Source organism: Ambystoma mexicanum, chromosome 14, assembly GCF_040938575.1.
Source record: "Ambystoma mexicanum isolate Mex_15411 chromosome 14, UKY_AmexF1_1, whole genome shotgun sequence".
Lineage (NCBI taxonomy): Eukaryota > Metazoa > Chordata > Amphibia > Caudata > Ambystomatidae > Ambystoma > Ambystoma mexicanum.
Genome location: NC_090940.1, coordinates 148,437,925 through 148,453,988, shown reverse-complemented (window position 1 = coordinate 148,453,988; position 16,064 = coordinate 148,437,925). Strand labels below are relative to the sequence as shown.

General features: G+C 46.2%; 1 protein-coding gene across 1 annotated transcript in view; it reads right to left on the bottom strand.

The window, feature by feature from the left end:
- PRPF39 (pre-mRNA processing factor 39) overlaps nucleotides 1-16,064 on the bottom strand; it is a 481,116-nt gene that overhangs the window by 256,442 nt on the left and 208,610 nt on the right. Inside the window, exon 7 of the mRNA XM_069638752.1 lies at nucleotides 15,088-15,195. Within this exon, the coding sequence (XP_069494853.1) occupies nucleotides 15,088-15,195 (108 nt within the window). The remainder of the gene's footprint in view (nucleotides 1-15,087; nucleotides 15,196-16,064) is intronic.

Here is a 16,064-nt window from a genome sequence, read left to right as displayed (position 1 = left end):
CCTCCTGAGGCCCTTCTCTTATTCTCTTTGGAGTGGGAGGGTTTTGGGCATTCATAAACCTCTCCATTCTTTCCATGCAGAGATGGAGCCTTTCCATGGTTTCATGGGGTACCCCGGAGCGGTCTAGCGGGGGAAAATTGGTGTTTTGTAGCTGAAAACGGCTCGACCTCTCCCACAACGTCGAGGAAAGTGTCCCGTTGCCCTCCGAAAAGCCTTCAGGTGTGCTGGGAATCCCTTCGACTGAAGGAGATCGTCCCTGTGTTTTCGGCGTGTCTTTCGACCTTTGCGTAGCGCTCGACGAGTCTTTCAGCGTACGCTTGTGGGCGTCGGCTACCACGATCCTCGCCAAGCTCTCAGCGACTCGTTTATCAGCGGAGAGCTGTGGTTTCGACGTTATGGGTGTCTATCGCTCTACAGCGGCATGCGCTTTCTGCTGATGCGCTACGGCCAATGATTTGGGGGCGGCGCCCTTATTTGCCGAAAGCCCAGTCGCTGGTCGCGGCTGCGAGAGGGGCTTCGAACCTGAACGGTCCGAGGAGGCCGCCGGTGAAACCTGCGTCTCCTTGGGCGCTGATGCTCTCTTTGCCTTCGGCAAAGAAGAGCCATGGGTTGTGTGTTTATGTGTGGTCTTGTGTGCGTCAATGTCGCCGGGGTGTTCATCCCCATAAGCAGGGCGTGAGCCGAGCCCATTGGGGCCGGGGACAGACGACGAAGCGCGTGTGCGCTCTCTAGGGGGTTTTTCGACTTCCGTAGCGGAGGTCGTGGTATCACGTTCCTCGTCACTGTCGGAGGTAGCGACGGTGGGTGGAGCGTCGGTCTTCGACATAGCGTAGGCCGCCCACCTCTTGACCCTACGGTCTTTTAGAGTCTTCGGCTTAAGAAGCCGACAAGCCGTGCAACCTTCCTCCTTGTGATCGAGGGGCAAGCAGCGGCTACACCGTGAATGCTTGTCCTTCCAAGTAAACTTGCCGTTGCAAAGCGGGCAAAACCTAAAGGGTGTCCTCTCCATAGCCGAGGCAATAAAAAGTGATAACCACCCCAAGGGAAAGGAAGGGGAAAAGGAAAGGCATTCTCAGAAAAGAACTAGAGATGTCCCACGACCCCCACTCTTCCTACTGTATTTGGCCTGCGAGGCCAGGCCACGTGTTCGGCAACGCCGAAGGATCTCCTCCGCTCGTCCCCTCCGTCGAAGATCTTGCTCGGCGGAGACAGCTTCACAACAGCGTCGAGGGGGGGATCGATATGTTCTATATTAATATAGGAAAACGACCAAAGGTCGAGGAGATGAAATCTGCAATGTCTCTCGAGGAGCTCCGCGTAAAGGCGACCAGTAGCTGGGCGGAAAAAAACAATCTGAGGGACCTCGACGCGTGAGGGATTGTGGGTACAACACACGTCACTATAGGGATAGTGTTACAGACACGCCTTGTCGACGTCCCCTTTTCGACTAAGAAAAACAAAATGCAATACTCGCAGTGACAACTGGATGTCGGACCTATGCACAGCATGTGATTCTAAGCAGATTAACAAACATCAGAAAGATATATATCAAATTTCTTTTTACAAGATTGTATTAAGCTTGATATTTATATTCATTGAACTATGTATATTTCTAGCCTATGTTGAATACGTCTGGAATTTTAGATACTCTACTATACATTAACCGTTTTAATATTCGAATGATGTCATTTGTATAAATTGAAAGGTTGTTTTTTCAGCCAATCCAAAAAAAAAGCCAATTCTTATGGTTACCAAAAGAAACAGGCCAGATCAGAAATACAGAGTGAGAAAAAGGTCACACCCACTGTAGGAAAAAAGTCCTAAAGGCCAGCAAGAGAGTTTGCGTGCGGGGGGGGGGGGTATATTGGGGGGTGGTCTCTAACCTTGAATTAGCACAGAAATGAGAATTCACTCCAACACTTCGTAACAACGAGAATCCGACCAGCGATATTCTGTCTTCTTCTGTGCTTATGAAAAGGTGCCAAATCCACAGAGCCCCATCCGGCCACGGGGAAATCCTTGCCTAGAGCCTTCACTGTTGATCCCTGCTGCAAAGTCCCTTCCAAGATCCCGTTTTCAGTCACAACAAGGAATCCACCAACTGGATTTTTGGCTGCAGATCATGAAGTCCTCCTGCTGCAAAATCCTCTGTGCTGAGGTACTGCGCTGGCTTGGGTATTTGCTGACCTAATGTCTCTTGATTCCTGTTTAGTATTAGGGTGTTTTCAGTGATTGGGAGTCCACTTGTACAGTGCACCTAGGCTCCTGCTGGAATCCTCCTATGGCGTCTTCTATGAAGCCCCTCTACACTAAACTAACTTAAGTAAATATTTCAAAAAAGGTAGCAGGCGCTCCTCTCCAGAAAGAACATGGCATGATAACCTGTTCTGAGATGAGAGTTTGCAGCACACGCTTTTTGCTCACTGTACCTTTCACAAATGGGAAATCGCCATTTGCATATCAGTCTTTGACCCACCCCCATAGGCAGTCCAGCAACAAAATGCTATGGCAATTCCTCTCTGACCAAGAGTACCAACAGCAACCCCATACACGTTTTTCAGCCTTGTTGGGCCTCATCAGTGAGGTGAAGCTGTGCCTCTCTGAGCGCAGGGAGTCCATGTCTGGTTTCCCCCAGGTTATCATGCCATGTTCTTTCTGGAGAGGTTTCTTGGTTAAACACTTTTTAATTTATTCAGTCAGTTATAAAACATTCACTAGAAGGAGGCAGTTAAATATACACAAACATACTTCAGTACTATACTCGTTAAGTTTGAGGCAGACTACCTTAAAGGAGTATCAAAATAGCATTTAGAATACTTTGAAGGAGGAGCTGAAATGAATAGGTTCAGAATATAAAAGAATTACAAGTTTTAGACAGTGCAGATACTTTGAGTTCACCAGACGAGTCAATTCAATAGGCTAGGCCAAATTCAATGGGCTAAAGTCTTGGATAGGATAAAACTGTTCTGGTAAGTAAACAGTCTCTGTAGAAGTTCTCTGAAGTAGTTTGTAAAAAGAAGAATATGATGGTCACAAACTGATTAATCTTGCGAGTTGCAAAGGTTTCAAGCACTTTCACTGCGAGAGGCAAGTACTTTGTCTAGTTTCACAGTACCTTACAAATGAAGAAAAAGATGCAGCTGAAGACTTCTGTTCCTGGCAGTTCCTACAGATCTCGCTGTTCCCGAGCCTCAGTCGTGGTAATCCTGCATTGGGACTGGTCGAAAAGCTAGCACTTGGCATATCTTCAATTCTGGTAGCTGTAGTAAAGCACACAAACTAAACTAGTGTCCCTCTCCCTGGTTATACGGTTTCCTGCAGCACTCTGAAGAAATTCAGCCAGCTCCGAGATGAGGTGTCCAGATGGCTTACTGTCGAGTTCATTGGTCCGACCAACTCAAAAGGCAGACGTCGTCCTTGAAGGGGCTTCTCTGTCGAGGTGAACTTGGCGATTTGGACCTGCAGCAGGGCTTCACCAGGCAAACCAACGGTCCAGGAGTTGCAGCAGCCGTCCTCTTCAAGCTCGTCTTCGGTTCTTTCGTTCCAGTGGTTGACTGCCTTCCAAGCCAAGAGACTCGCCTTTTATTCAGTTCTCTCCCATTCATTCCAGCCTAGCTGTCACTCACTCAGCAAGGTGGCTGTCCTTGCCGGACAGTCAGCCAGCCAGCCAATCAATCCATAGTGCATTTGGGTCTCCTAGGAGACTAAGCACAGGGAGTTTCGGGCACCTGCCACACTTCCTGCCCACCCCAGACATTCAGGCACCAGAGGTGGTCTTCAGTCCTTAAGCCCGCCAAAGGCGAATGAACAAAGGAACCAAACCTGGTTTGGCACACAGAGCAAAACTCTAGAAGGACCTTTCCAAAAAGAAATGGTGAAAAAAGACGACCGGGACCTGTTTTTACAGAGGCGGCTCAGAGGCCATCTTGAAAAACATGGCTCCCGTGATTTAACGCTACCGGTGTTCGCGGTTGGGATAAATCATGGTAGTTCGTTGCAAAACCACTGACTGCTACATGAGTATCTAGACACAGGGGATACCAAGTAACCTCTCCAGCACTCTATTATAAGATAGGGTTTGCTGGGTCTAGGAATTTAAAAAGACTAGTCAAGTCAATTTCACTTTACTTACTCTGGGAAACAGGAGTTTATCCCAGAAAAGGCATTTAAACTGTGGGCAAGCCTGAAAAGGTTTCCCTGTGCCACTGCGCTGAGAGTGCTGTGTGACAAATGAAAAGGTGATGCCTATGGAGTTGGTTGGACTTCATAACCAAAGAAAACCAACAGAAAACACATTCAATGGAAAAGTTCAAAGTTCCCAAAGTTTAGCAAAAGAGCTGGAAGGATCCGAGGTGGGAGGAATTGGCACATTTATGAGAATTCTACCCAACAACCATGAAGTCCTCCTGCTGCAAAATCTTCAATGCCAAGGTATTCTGTTGGCTTGGGTATGTACTTACCTTAAGCCGGTTAAGATTTGTGTAGCTGTGGGTTGTTTTCTGTGATGGGGAGGCCTCATCCAGCGCAGCCCTTACCACTGCTAGAATCCTGCTAGGGTGTCTTCTGCGAAGCCCCTGGACCCTCTAACTCTTAAGTACTCACCTGTTTGCCCAGTCTTCCTAAAGAACTCTAACTTTTGCTACTAAAGAACCTATTCGGACACTGCCCTTTGGTCACTAGTCCTAATTAGCCCACCCTCACCCTTCTGCCAGAGACCACTCTTGCTCCAAGAATAATGAGACTATGAAGGGATTGGGCCTTCCGCCTAGAAAAGAAAATAAGTGTTTACAAGTTACTTACTTGTAAAGAGTTGGTTGGTCACTGTAATTCTAAGAGTGAACAGTTAAAAAAGGTCTTACTGATCTTCTTTCTTCCTTAGAAACGGTTTTGCAATTCTAACAGAAAATAGATGTGAAGGTATTTCACCCTCCTGTGATTAGGTTGTGCCTCTTCCCAAAAGTAAAGTGTTAATTTCACCAGATTATTCCTGCAGGGTAATTGTATGAGTGTCTTCCAACTGCTCCCCCTGACTTGCTGCTAGCCTGTCCAGAATAAGCGTCCATTAGGTTGTTGCCTACCTAGAATAGCTGAGCCATTCAGTAAAGTCTGACATTGGGTTTTACTTAGCTTGGGTTAGCTCTGTGCCATCCAAAAAATAAATTACAAGAGTTGCTGCTTACCTCAAGCTGGGATTCCCGGATTTCAAAAGCACCTGCAACTGAATATTACATCCTTAGGTTTTACTCACCTAGTATAACTTATCACTAAAGTAGTAATAGGTTTTTACTGCACCTGGAATAAGTGTTCAACTATTCACCAAAAGTATATTGTCCAGCTGGCCGATTAAGTGATTTGTACTAAGAGTCAGTGTGTAACTGGTAGGGTCTACTGCCCTTGCACTACTGAATGTCGAAGTGAAAATTACCATTGGTCTTTACTCCCCAAGAATAGGGGTGACCTATACTGAATGTGTATGAAAAGGATTTGACTACCCTAGAACTACTGTTAGGTTTTTCAAATAAGGTCTATACTTGGGTCTGTGTACCTGCAAGTATAGTGTTGTGTTTTTGTTTTTTGATATCATGTGTTAGTGCTTACTTACCACTAGATTTATCTGGGCCTACCTGTATTTAAATAAATCCTTTATTTTAACACAGTGTTTCTTTGGACCATTTGTAATACAATTTCATGTGTACTGATTCTACAGCCCTCTCCCTCCTAAGGTAAGCCTGGCTGCTCAGTCTCCGCTACCATGAACTCAGGTGGTACAGCCTTATACTAAGAGTGGAGTCTTGTACTGCCTCAGTTGAATGGTTTTACTAAGCCCTTAGGACACAAGTCCAATTAACAGTCCTAAATTCTGCAAAAGTACTTTGAATAGTGTTCCACTCTTATTGAAACTAATTGCGAGCAGAATCAAGTCCCAGCAACAGAGCTCTTTTAATGGCGACCAACCTGATATACGCCAAGGCGCCCAACACTACATTGAGATCCCACACGGGGTGTGGCCTCTTGATGGGCGGGAAGAGCCTGGCGAGGCCTGCCAAGCGTCGCTTGACAACATGGTTGGAAGTGAAAACCTCTGAATTTCTGTAGGCCCTATGGCTGCCAAATAGGTGCAGCATGTATCCACCTGCACGCCTGAGTGAGCAAGGTGTGCACAGAGGAGAGCACATCAACCAACGTGCATGCAAGGGGTCAATCTCTATAGAGTCCGCCCAGTGATAGAACCTAGTCCATTTACTCTTGTACTGGCTCCTAATAGCCTGGCTCCTAGCGCCCTGAATAATTTCCAGGTTAGCCTGTGATAGACCCAGGTGTTTCAGTGTGACCTGCTCAGGAACCACACTGCAAGAGCTAATTTCTGAGCGGGGTGGATGAACCTGCCCTCCCGCTGCGCCAGAAGATGAGCTGGGCCCATCGGCAGGTGAATGTGAGGCCTGTACGAGACAATCTCACCGGCCACCACGGAGCTATCAGAATGATGCTGAGCTGACGAGATTACTTTATCTTGCAGATCAACCTGTGTACCGGGGGGTGGGAGGGAAGGCGTATGCCGTCATGCTGTTGCATTGCATCTGAAAGGCGTCACCAAGGGAGCCGGGGCCCTGTCCCTGCCAGGACACAAACTGCTGGCACTTCTTGTTGTCCCAGGAGGCAAAGAGATCCACCTGAGGATGCCCACCCCCCCTACCCCCATCTGATGAAGATCTCCAGCAGCACCTGGACTACGACAAGGATTTGGCCTTGGTGAACAGTGTACCTCATCATCCAGAATGACATAACAGAGCTTATAATCCTCAACACCTTCACCATCATCAACAAACCTGGCAACAACTACACCAACTTTATCATAGATGATAACACCATCAAAGTAGCCAAAGTCGTCAAAACTTTAGGCTTCTACCTAGACGCCACCCTTACCTTCAACAGACCGGTCAACTGCATGGCCTTCTCTACTGCCTATACATGCAAACTAATCAGAGCAGCCAAGCCATCCCTCTCCACCAACAGTTGCACCACCTTGGCCAGAGCCTTCATTTTGTCAAAACTGGATTATTGCAAAGCCCTATATCTAGGGAGTAATAAATATCAACAAAATCCAGATTCTACAAAATAATGCTCTCAGAGCAGCATAGAGTATCCCAAAAAGAGCTAATCTCTAAAATAAGGATATTGAACAAACTGACTCATCACAAAGGATAACATTTCACTAAAAGTAGCCTCCCCCACACACAAATGCCTTAATAACACTGCCCCACAAAACCTCAAACAGATTCAAGAGACAATTCCCACATGCTGATTGCTAGGCTGCACAGTGGAAGGGACGTGGTACCCCCGGCTTGTTGACATAACACATGCTGGTGGAGTTGTCGATCTGGATGAGGACGACCTTACACTCAGTGAGCGGAAGGAAAGCTTTGAGAGCTAGCCAGATGGCTTTCAGCTCAAGCCAGTTGATATGAGACTCCTTGCAGGGACCAGACTGTTGGGGAGAATTCTCAGAAATGTGCCAATTCACTCCCCTCTGAGAGCAACAGCAACTTTGCTGGAGTTTGACGACTTTTTTTTTAACTTGAGTTTTTTTACCCCCCCCCCCCACTCTTTAATGTATTTTAATGCAAATTTTTACCTCTGTTTCTCTTTGGTTATGGAGTCTGACAAACTTCAAAGGCATCATCTTTTACATTGTGTCACACAGCACCATCAGTGCAGTGGCACAGCAAAGTCTTTCAAATTTCCCCAAGGTTTAAATACCTTTCTCTGGTATAAACTACTGTTTCCCAGAGCAGTAAAGTGACATTGACTTTACTTACCAATGTAACTTTCTAGACCCAGCACACCCCATCTTCCAATGGAATGCTGGAGGGATTACTTCGTATCCCCTTTGTCTAGCTTCTTATGTAACATGTTTTTTGTTACCCTTGCCTCACTGAATGGCTGGTGGCAGTGGTTTCCTTTTGTTCACAGCTCTGGTAAAGCAACCGCGGGAGCCATCTTTTTTCAAAATGGCGCAGAGCCATCTTTGACAAAATGGTCCCCGCTCGTCTTTCAGCATGTCTTTGTGGAAAGGTCCTTCTAAAGATTTCTCTGCGCGCCAAACCAGGTTTCGTCTTTGTTTATTTCGTCTTTGGCGGGATTCAGGCGTGAAGCCAGCTCAGGCTCCAGAGTATCTGGGGTAGGCAGGAAGTGAGGGAGGTGCCCAAACTCCCTGTGCTTAGTCTCCTAGGAGACCCAAATGCACTCTGATGATTGGCTGACTGTCCGGCAAGGACAGCCACCCTTCTGGGTGCGTGACAGCTAGTCTGGAATGAAAGGGAAATAACTGTTTAAAAGGAGAGTCTTGGACTGGAAAGCAGAGTCGACCACTGGATGATCTCACCGAAGAAGAGCTTGAAGAGGGCAACTGCTGCAACTCCTGGACCGTTGGTTTGCCCGGTGAAGCCCTGCTGCAGTGCCCAAACGCCAAGTTCGCATCGACAGAGAAACCCCTGCAAGAACGACTTATCCCTTTGAGTTGGTGGGACCAAGCAACTCCCAAGTAAGCCACCTGGACATCCATCTCAGAGCTGGTTGATTTTCCAGAGTTGCTGCTGGAAACCGTAGAGCCAGGGAGAGGAACACCAGATTGTGTGCGTTGCTTTTAAGCTGGCCTAGAACTATTGAAGATCCTCGGGACTCCCAAGAAGTAGGACTGACCAAGCCTGAGCCCCCCTCAAAGTGCGGGACCCCAGAAGCAGGGAAGAGCCCACCTCAACAGCCAAGAACAGCGTTGTTGCTATTTGCAGTAGCCGCGAGAAGCTGAAACGCGAAACAGCCACTGAAAGTGAAGTTTGCCCGTTGCAGGTTTTGATTGTCCCAGTGCAGGAGTCCAACATAGTCCCCCTTGTCTGCACGACTGAGGCCACGAACAGTGAGATCTGCAGAGCTGCACAGGAACAGAAATCAGCTGCATCTTTTCTTCATTACTAAAGCACTGTAAAACAAGTCTAAGAGAACTTACCTCTTACTATGGAAGTGGTTGTAACTTCTGCAACTCACAAGTCTAATCAGCTTGTGTCCCTACATTTGATTCTTTTTATCAAAGACTCCTAAGAACTTGTGCAAAGACTTTTCCATTTACTTGCCAGAAGTGCTTCATCCTATCCAAGACTTTTGCCTATTGACTTTGCCTATTTAATTGTATGACTCTTCTAAGAGGATCTGAAACTATTTGCCCCGCTTAAGAAATTTGTGATCTCTTGTGTTCCAAGAACCTTTGCCGTCTAACAACTTTTAAGAGTGTTCTGAATGCAACAGTAAGATATTAATGTCCCCAGCACCCTGGTTATTGAAGTCACCTGTGGGTGTAGGTTGTGTCTGTGGGCCATCCCAAATGGGTCTGGTCTGATTCAGAAACTCAGAGTGTACAGTATTGAAGTGTATCTATGTTACTATTATATTGCTGTCTTATAAAGAAAGTTTTATAACTGACTGATAATTTAATGATGGTTTATGCAAGAAACAGAGTAAAAGTTTGACTACCTGTAACTTTGAATCTTTGTTTAACTCCACTACTGCTCACATTTACCCTCTTGAGATAAGCCTGGCTGCTCAACACACTACCAAAACTGTGTAGTACAAGCTTATACCAAAGGTTGGGTTGCCTATATCTGTAGTCATAGTTTGTAGTGTTCCCAGAGGGTACTGCATTCAAACTTTGCCTAACACAGCCAGAAGGGATTGCCCATCTGCAGGTTGCAATCCCTGGACCACCATGTCAAGTCCGGGTGGAGAGGAGGCATGCTGACCAGCTCCGCTTGGGAGCCCCGCTCCCGATTCCATGAGGCTAAGTGCAGCTGTAATCTCATCTTGAGTCTTGTGTGGGGTACGGGCAGTAGGACCACTGCCATGTTATCTAATAGATGATGGTACCACCAGGCTGAGGTCACTTCTCGGTGAGGAAGTGAGTAGTGGCCCTCTTGATGGCTGTGATCTTGTCCTCCCGAGGGGAAAACTCTGAGCTCGTGTCCCATATGAGGCCCAGAAAGGCAAGTTTCTGCGTGGGCGGAAGCGGAGACTTCCTGCAGTTGATCAAAAACCCCAGCTTGTGGAGTGTAATCATAAGGGCGGAGAAAGTATGGTAGTATGGTGCATGTTAGGCAAGATTGTATGCAGTACCCTTTGGGTGCACTACAACAACCCTGACCTCATGTCAATAGGAACCCAACCTTTGGTACAAGTCTGTACTACACAGGTTGGTAGTGCGTTGAGCAGCCAGGCTCATCTCAAGAGGGGTCAACGTGAGCTGTAGGGGAGTTACAGAGATACAGTGACAAATATTCAAATAAACTCTTACACACAAGGTCTCTTGATTAAACGATGATTAAACAGAGTAAGCCTTCTTCAGAAGGGGGCAATATAATAGTAACACAAATATACTCCAAAATACACACTTGGGGCCTAATTCACAGAAGCATTTTATAATAGCAAAAGTCCATTGAAAACACTGTTAATCAGGGCTTTAATATTTCTAAATCAGTAAGCACCCTTTTGGGATGGTTTTTAGAGATATGCAATCGCACTGCGCCAGACAATACACATTTTTAGTATGCACAGGTTAGGGTGACCAGACGTCCCGGTTTTCCCGGGACAGTCTGGGGAAATCGCCCTCCTTCCCGTCCGGGGTCTGCAATGGTGGGTGCCCACGGTCACCGTTTGTGCTGGGACCCGATTTCGAAATCGGGTCCAGCACAACCAACTCCGAGAATGGGGGCGTGAAAAGCATTTCACAGCCCCATTTCCTCCCCCTTCCTCCAATAAGAGGGGCGTGCATGTGAGCACACCCCCTCAGAGCCCCCGCAACAGGCCATACACATAGAAGTAGGACTATTTTTATGCATTTATGTTAGTCCTACTTCTATGTCTATGCCCAGTCTGGGTTTTTTGTGTGAAAAATGTGGTCACCCTAGCACAGGTGCACAATGTTTTAATTAGAACAAGGTCAGCCTGACATGTTTTGAGACTTGGCTCTTCTGAGGCAAACTGATTTGTCCAATTCTCAAAAGTCACAAATTATCTTGTTCCAAAACATTCAATTCCACTTATACCGGATTTGAATTTGCAGTTTCTATGAAACGTTCAATTTTGTTGCCTTTCGGCATTTGAACGATTGGGACAAATGTCAAAGAAAAAGGTTATTAGAATAGAAAAGATATCATACACATTCTGAAGCAGGTAAGTACTTTTGGTAACTCCCAATGCAAAGTTAGTTACCCCCTTCCTGGAAGGAAGGCAAAACACAATGTCAGAGGGGAGAAGTCATTCAGGGAGCCAGCCTAGGCCAAAGTCAATTGGGAAAAAGTCTAGGTGAGCTGAAGAACTTCTTGCAGGTAAATAAAAGTCTAGCAGAATGTTTTAGAGGTTTTTGTAGAAAAGAAATCTAAGCAGGGCCATAAGCTGATTAGGCTTGTGAAGTAAAAGAGCTGCAAGCAACTCTACAGAGCAACCAAGACAGGCCTCAGCAGAGAAGTAAGGCTACAACAAGAGGCAAGCTCTCTTTGACGGTACAGTACCTTTGGTTAGAAGAAAAGGGCTTGGACTGGCTTCTGTTCCTGTGCAGCTCTGCAGATCCCGTGTTCCTGGGCCTCAGTAGTGGGGACAAGAGGGAGGACGTCAGTGGCACTTCGCGGTTTCAGCTCCTTGTGTCTAAGCAAATATCAACCACAGACTCTTGGCTGTCGAGATGGCCTTTCCTTGCATCTTGGGTCCAGCACACTCAGGCACGATCAGTCCTGCTTCCTGGGAATCCGGAGGATCTTCCTGGAGCCCTTGGCCAACTTCAAAGCAATGCACACAATCTCTCCCTGGCTATTTGGTTCCAGCAGCAACTGCAGTGGTATTTCAACCAGCTCCGAGAGGATGTCCAGGCGGCTTACTTTGGAGTTGAGTGGTCCCACCAACTCAAGGGGAAAAGTTGTCCTTGCAGGGCTTCTCTAGTTGAGATGAATTCGGCGCTTCAGCACAGCAGCAGGGCTTCACCGGGCAAACCAACGTTCCAGGAGCTGCAGCAGGCGTCTTCAAGTTCTTCGGATTCCTTCATCCAGTGGTCGACTCTGCCTTCCAAGCCAAAAAGCCTCGCTTTTTATGCAGGTTTCTCCTATTCATTCCAGCCTAGCCGTCATTCACCCAGCAGGGTGGCTGTCCTTGCCGGACAGCCAGCCGGCCAATCACCTAGGAGTGCATTCTTGTCTCCTAGGAGACAAAGCACAGGGAGTTTCAGGCACCTCCCTCGCATCCTTCCCCCACCCAACACCCTGAAGCCAGAGGCGGGTTTCACTTGTGAATCCCGCCAAAGGCAAAAACGAACAAAGGGACCAAACCTAGTTTGGCGTGCAGAGTAAATCTCAAGAAGGACCTTTACACAAAGAAATGTGGAAAAAAGACCAGGGCCAGTGTCTGGAAGGACAGGATGTGAGGCTGGATCCCAAAACTCCTGTCCTTTGTCTCGAGGAATACCATAATGCAACCTTTCCCGATTGGCTGGCTGTCCTTTCAGGACTGCCACCCTGCTGGGTGATTGACAGCTAGGATGTGCATGAATGGGAGAAACCTACTTAAAAGGGGAGGGTTTTGGGACTAGAGAGAGTCGACCACTGGGAGAAACCCCCAATGAAGAAACCGTGAACGAAGCCTGCTGCATCCTGCAGGACTTTTGAATTCACTGTGGCGCCCTGCTACTGTGCTGAAACGCCTTTTTCAATTCGACAGAGAAGCTCCGGAAGGGACTACTTCCTCCCTTGGGTTAGTGGGACCAACTAACCCAGAGACTAACTCCACTGGACCACCTTCCCTGACTGTACTTCTTCGCTGCTGCAAGAAAAGAGTGCCTGGGGTTCAGAAATCCATAGTAGAGTGCAACATCTGAAATTCAGCTAGAAGCTCCAGGAGTCGGAGGACCCTCCAGAAGCAGGACGACCAGAGCTTAAGTCCCCTCACCAGAGTGCAGGACCCAAGGAGTGAAGGGATCCCAACCAATATCCAAGATCTGCGACGATGCTGTTTACTAAGCGCTGAAAACGCGAAGTACCACTGAACCAAAAAAGAGACACTAGCTGCAGACTACTGCCAAAATTGCTGCTGCAGGAGCTCTCCAGACGTCCTCTCTTGTCCCCACGACTGAGGCTCAGAAACCCAGAGTCTGCACCGCTGCAAAAGGATAGAATCCAGCAGGACCACTTCTTCAAACCAGAGGTACTGTTTAGACTTGGGGGTACTTCCCTCAGTGTCTCGTAGCTGTGCTCTTCTCAGTTGCGACTTGCAGTGGCTTAGCTTTAGAGTTGATTCCAACTCTTTCATAGGCTTAACAGCTTGTGACCCTACAAGTGATTTTTCTACAAACTTCAACTTTGTGCAAGACTTTTTATCTTAAGAAGTGAGTCAGCTCTATTGGCTGTGTTCCAATTTACTTCGGCTGTCCTGGCTCTCGGCAGACTCATCTAGCCCATTGACTGATATTTGTCCCTCAAAGGTGGTAGCTTGTTTTAGACGGTTACTGCTGGGAAAGGCTTGTCTAGATTTCATTGGAAGATTTAGTTGTCCTCACATACACTGAGAACCTGTTTAATTTTTTCTTCCTTAAACATTTCCTTTCTGCGACCTCAGAATCTAAAAAGTATAACTGGTGTGTTATATAACTGCCATAACTGTCCTTGTGAATTAGGTCACCTCAGGGTGTAGGAATTGTGTATGGAGAATATACAAAGAGTATCCACTAACCTGCTTGATTCTGAAGTATTTTAAAAGTATATTTACAGTGTTACATCTCTTGCCCTTTTTTAAAGAAAGCTTATTTAAAAACCGATGTTACATAAATATTTATATCTGCAACCTTAAGTATTAAAGTTAGCCGTATTTAAGAAAGTCATTGCTGTTCCACCTCCTGTGGGAGTACCAGCAAGCAACAAGCTACTGGAGAAGTGTGCTGAACCACATCCACTCAATCACAGGGCTCTCTATCCCTTGGGACCCTGGGATTGTCATGCTGGGGGACAGGGACCTGCCACTGTTGGGCCACATGTCTCGCCTATGCACTCACCTACTAACAGCTGCCAAGATTGCCCTTGTGAGACTGGAAGCACCCAGAGGGGCCACATCCGTTCCACTGTGGTGGTCCAAGTGCTGGGACATCGTGGCTGCGGAAAAGATTACAGCACTTCGCCTGGGCAACCTAAACCTCTTTCAAAACGTTTGGGCAGCTTTCATGGACCATGCGGAACGTTTCCCGGTCTTACGCGTAGTCCCCTGTTAAGCCGCTGGCTAAACGGACCAACGCGGCCATAAACCACCCCCAACCAGGAGTTACCCCTCCGCTCCTCAAAACACTTGACCCCCCCCCCCCCCTCCCCAGCTCTGGAAATGCCAGAGGATCCCAGGTTGAAAATTTTGTTGCGTCATATTAGTATGCATAAATGCTGATCTCAGATGTTTACTATGTTTTAAAACCAAATAAAATATCTAGTTAAAAAAAATAATTAATATCATTGCTACAGCTCACATTTACCCCTCTTGAGATAGACCTGGCTGCTCATTCACACTATCAATTCTTGCCTAACACTGATCAGTTTCACAATAATGAGGAGCAAAAGGGCAAAGTAAATAAAGCAGGCAGCTTCACTTCCCTCCAAAAACTCAGGTGAGTAGTCCTAACAAGAAAAAGAAAGTTTCCGTAGAAGTTTATCTGAGGAAAGCAGCAATAAGAACATTTCCCCCCCCCCCCCCCCCCATCACCCCCAACTGTCATTTAGGGAATACCTTTGATAATCATACATTTCAAGAGCGGTGCCATACACTATATTCAACTTTTGATTACTCTTGTATTTACACAGTGGTACAAAATTAACTTGCTGGGACAGGCAACCACCAAAAATGCAGATGTTCTGCAATATGTTCTATGGCATTAAATTCTCTGCCTTACAAAATATAAGCATGCTCTTTGTCTTGCCTGCTAATTTATATTGACAAAGGTACTCTTCCCCTTTAATGGAAACATTTACTGCAGGGAATTTTCAAATATTTGCAGAGAATTAAAATTTTAAATACACATACGCCTTCTTCGAAATTCCACCTCTTGCTAACTTCGTATTCATTGTGGTTGAAGATTTCTTGATTAACTTCAATAATTCTGTGTCGCATATTTTCAATTTCAGTTGTTAGCTAAAAAAGCATGCAAACGAAGAGAAAACGAAAAAGGTCAGTTATGCTGCAAGCCATTTATATGATAATCAAATGATCTGCATCATTCCTTAAATTACAGCTTCATAACATTACACAGGATTTTAATGTTACATACCCCTCCAATATTTCCTAGTTTTTGTTTTAAATTGTTTTATTGACTGCAAGACTGAAACATGCATTACAATGCATGACAGCACTTCAGATTTCATTGTGTTTGGTTAAAGGTTCTTGTACAGCACACTTACCACCTGCGTGGTCTCTTGGCGCTTTGGACGATCTGTAAAGGGGTGGGGGGGGGGTTAAGTTAGTAAGACTGAGTGGCTGTTAAGCTAGATTGTGTGCAGTACCCCCTGTGGGAGACTGCACCAGCCTTGTCCTCTTGGACAAGGCTTATACCCAACTTTTGGTATAAGCATGTACTACACAAGTTGGTAGACTGAGCAGCCAGGCTTATCTCAAGAGGGGTCAATATGAGCGACAGGGTTGTAAGTTTCACAGTGACAAGTATGCAAATAAACTTACACTCAGGGTTTCATGATTAAACAATTATTTATTAATTTAACAGTCCGTTGATTAAGCTTTTTTATTGTTTGTTTATTTTATTTGCAGGGCGCACCGAACCCGGGGGTAACTGGGCGCACAGAGTACAAGAACACGTTTAGCTTATGTTACATTGTGAATCAAGTAGGCAAAAAAATTATTCAACAAAATTATACAAAAAGAATGCAAGACAGCAAAATTATACAGTAGTTTTTAGTTAGTAGGGTAGATGGTATATACAAGAGCAGTGAATGTCGTTGGATCACAGCCTGTTCAAGGTATTGCGTCTAAAACTAAGAAAGTTTGGT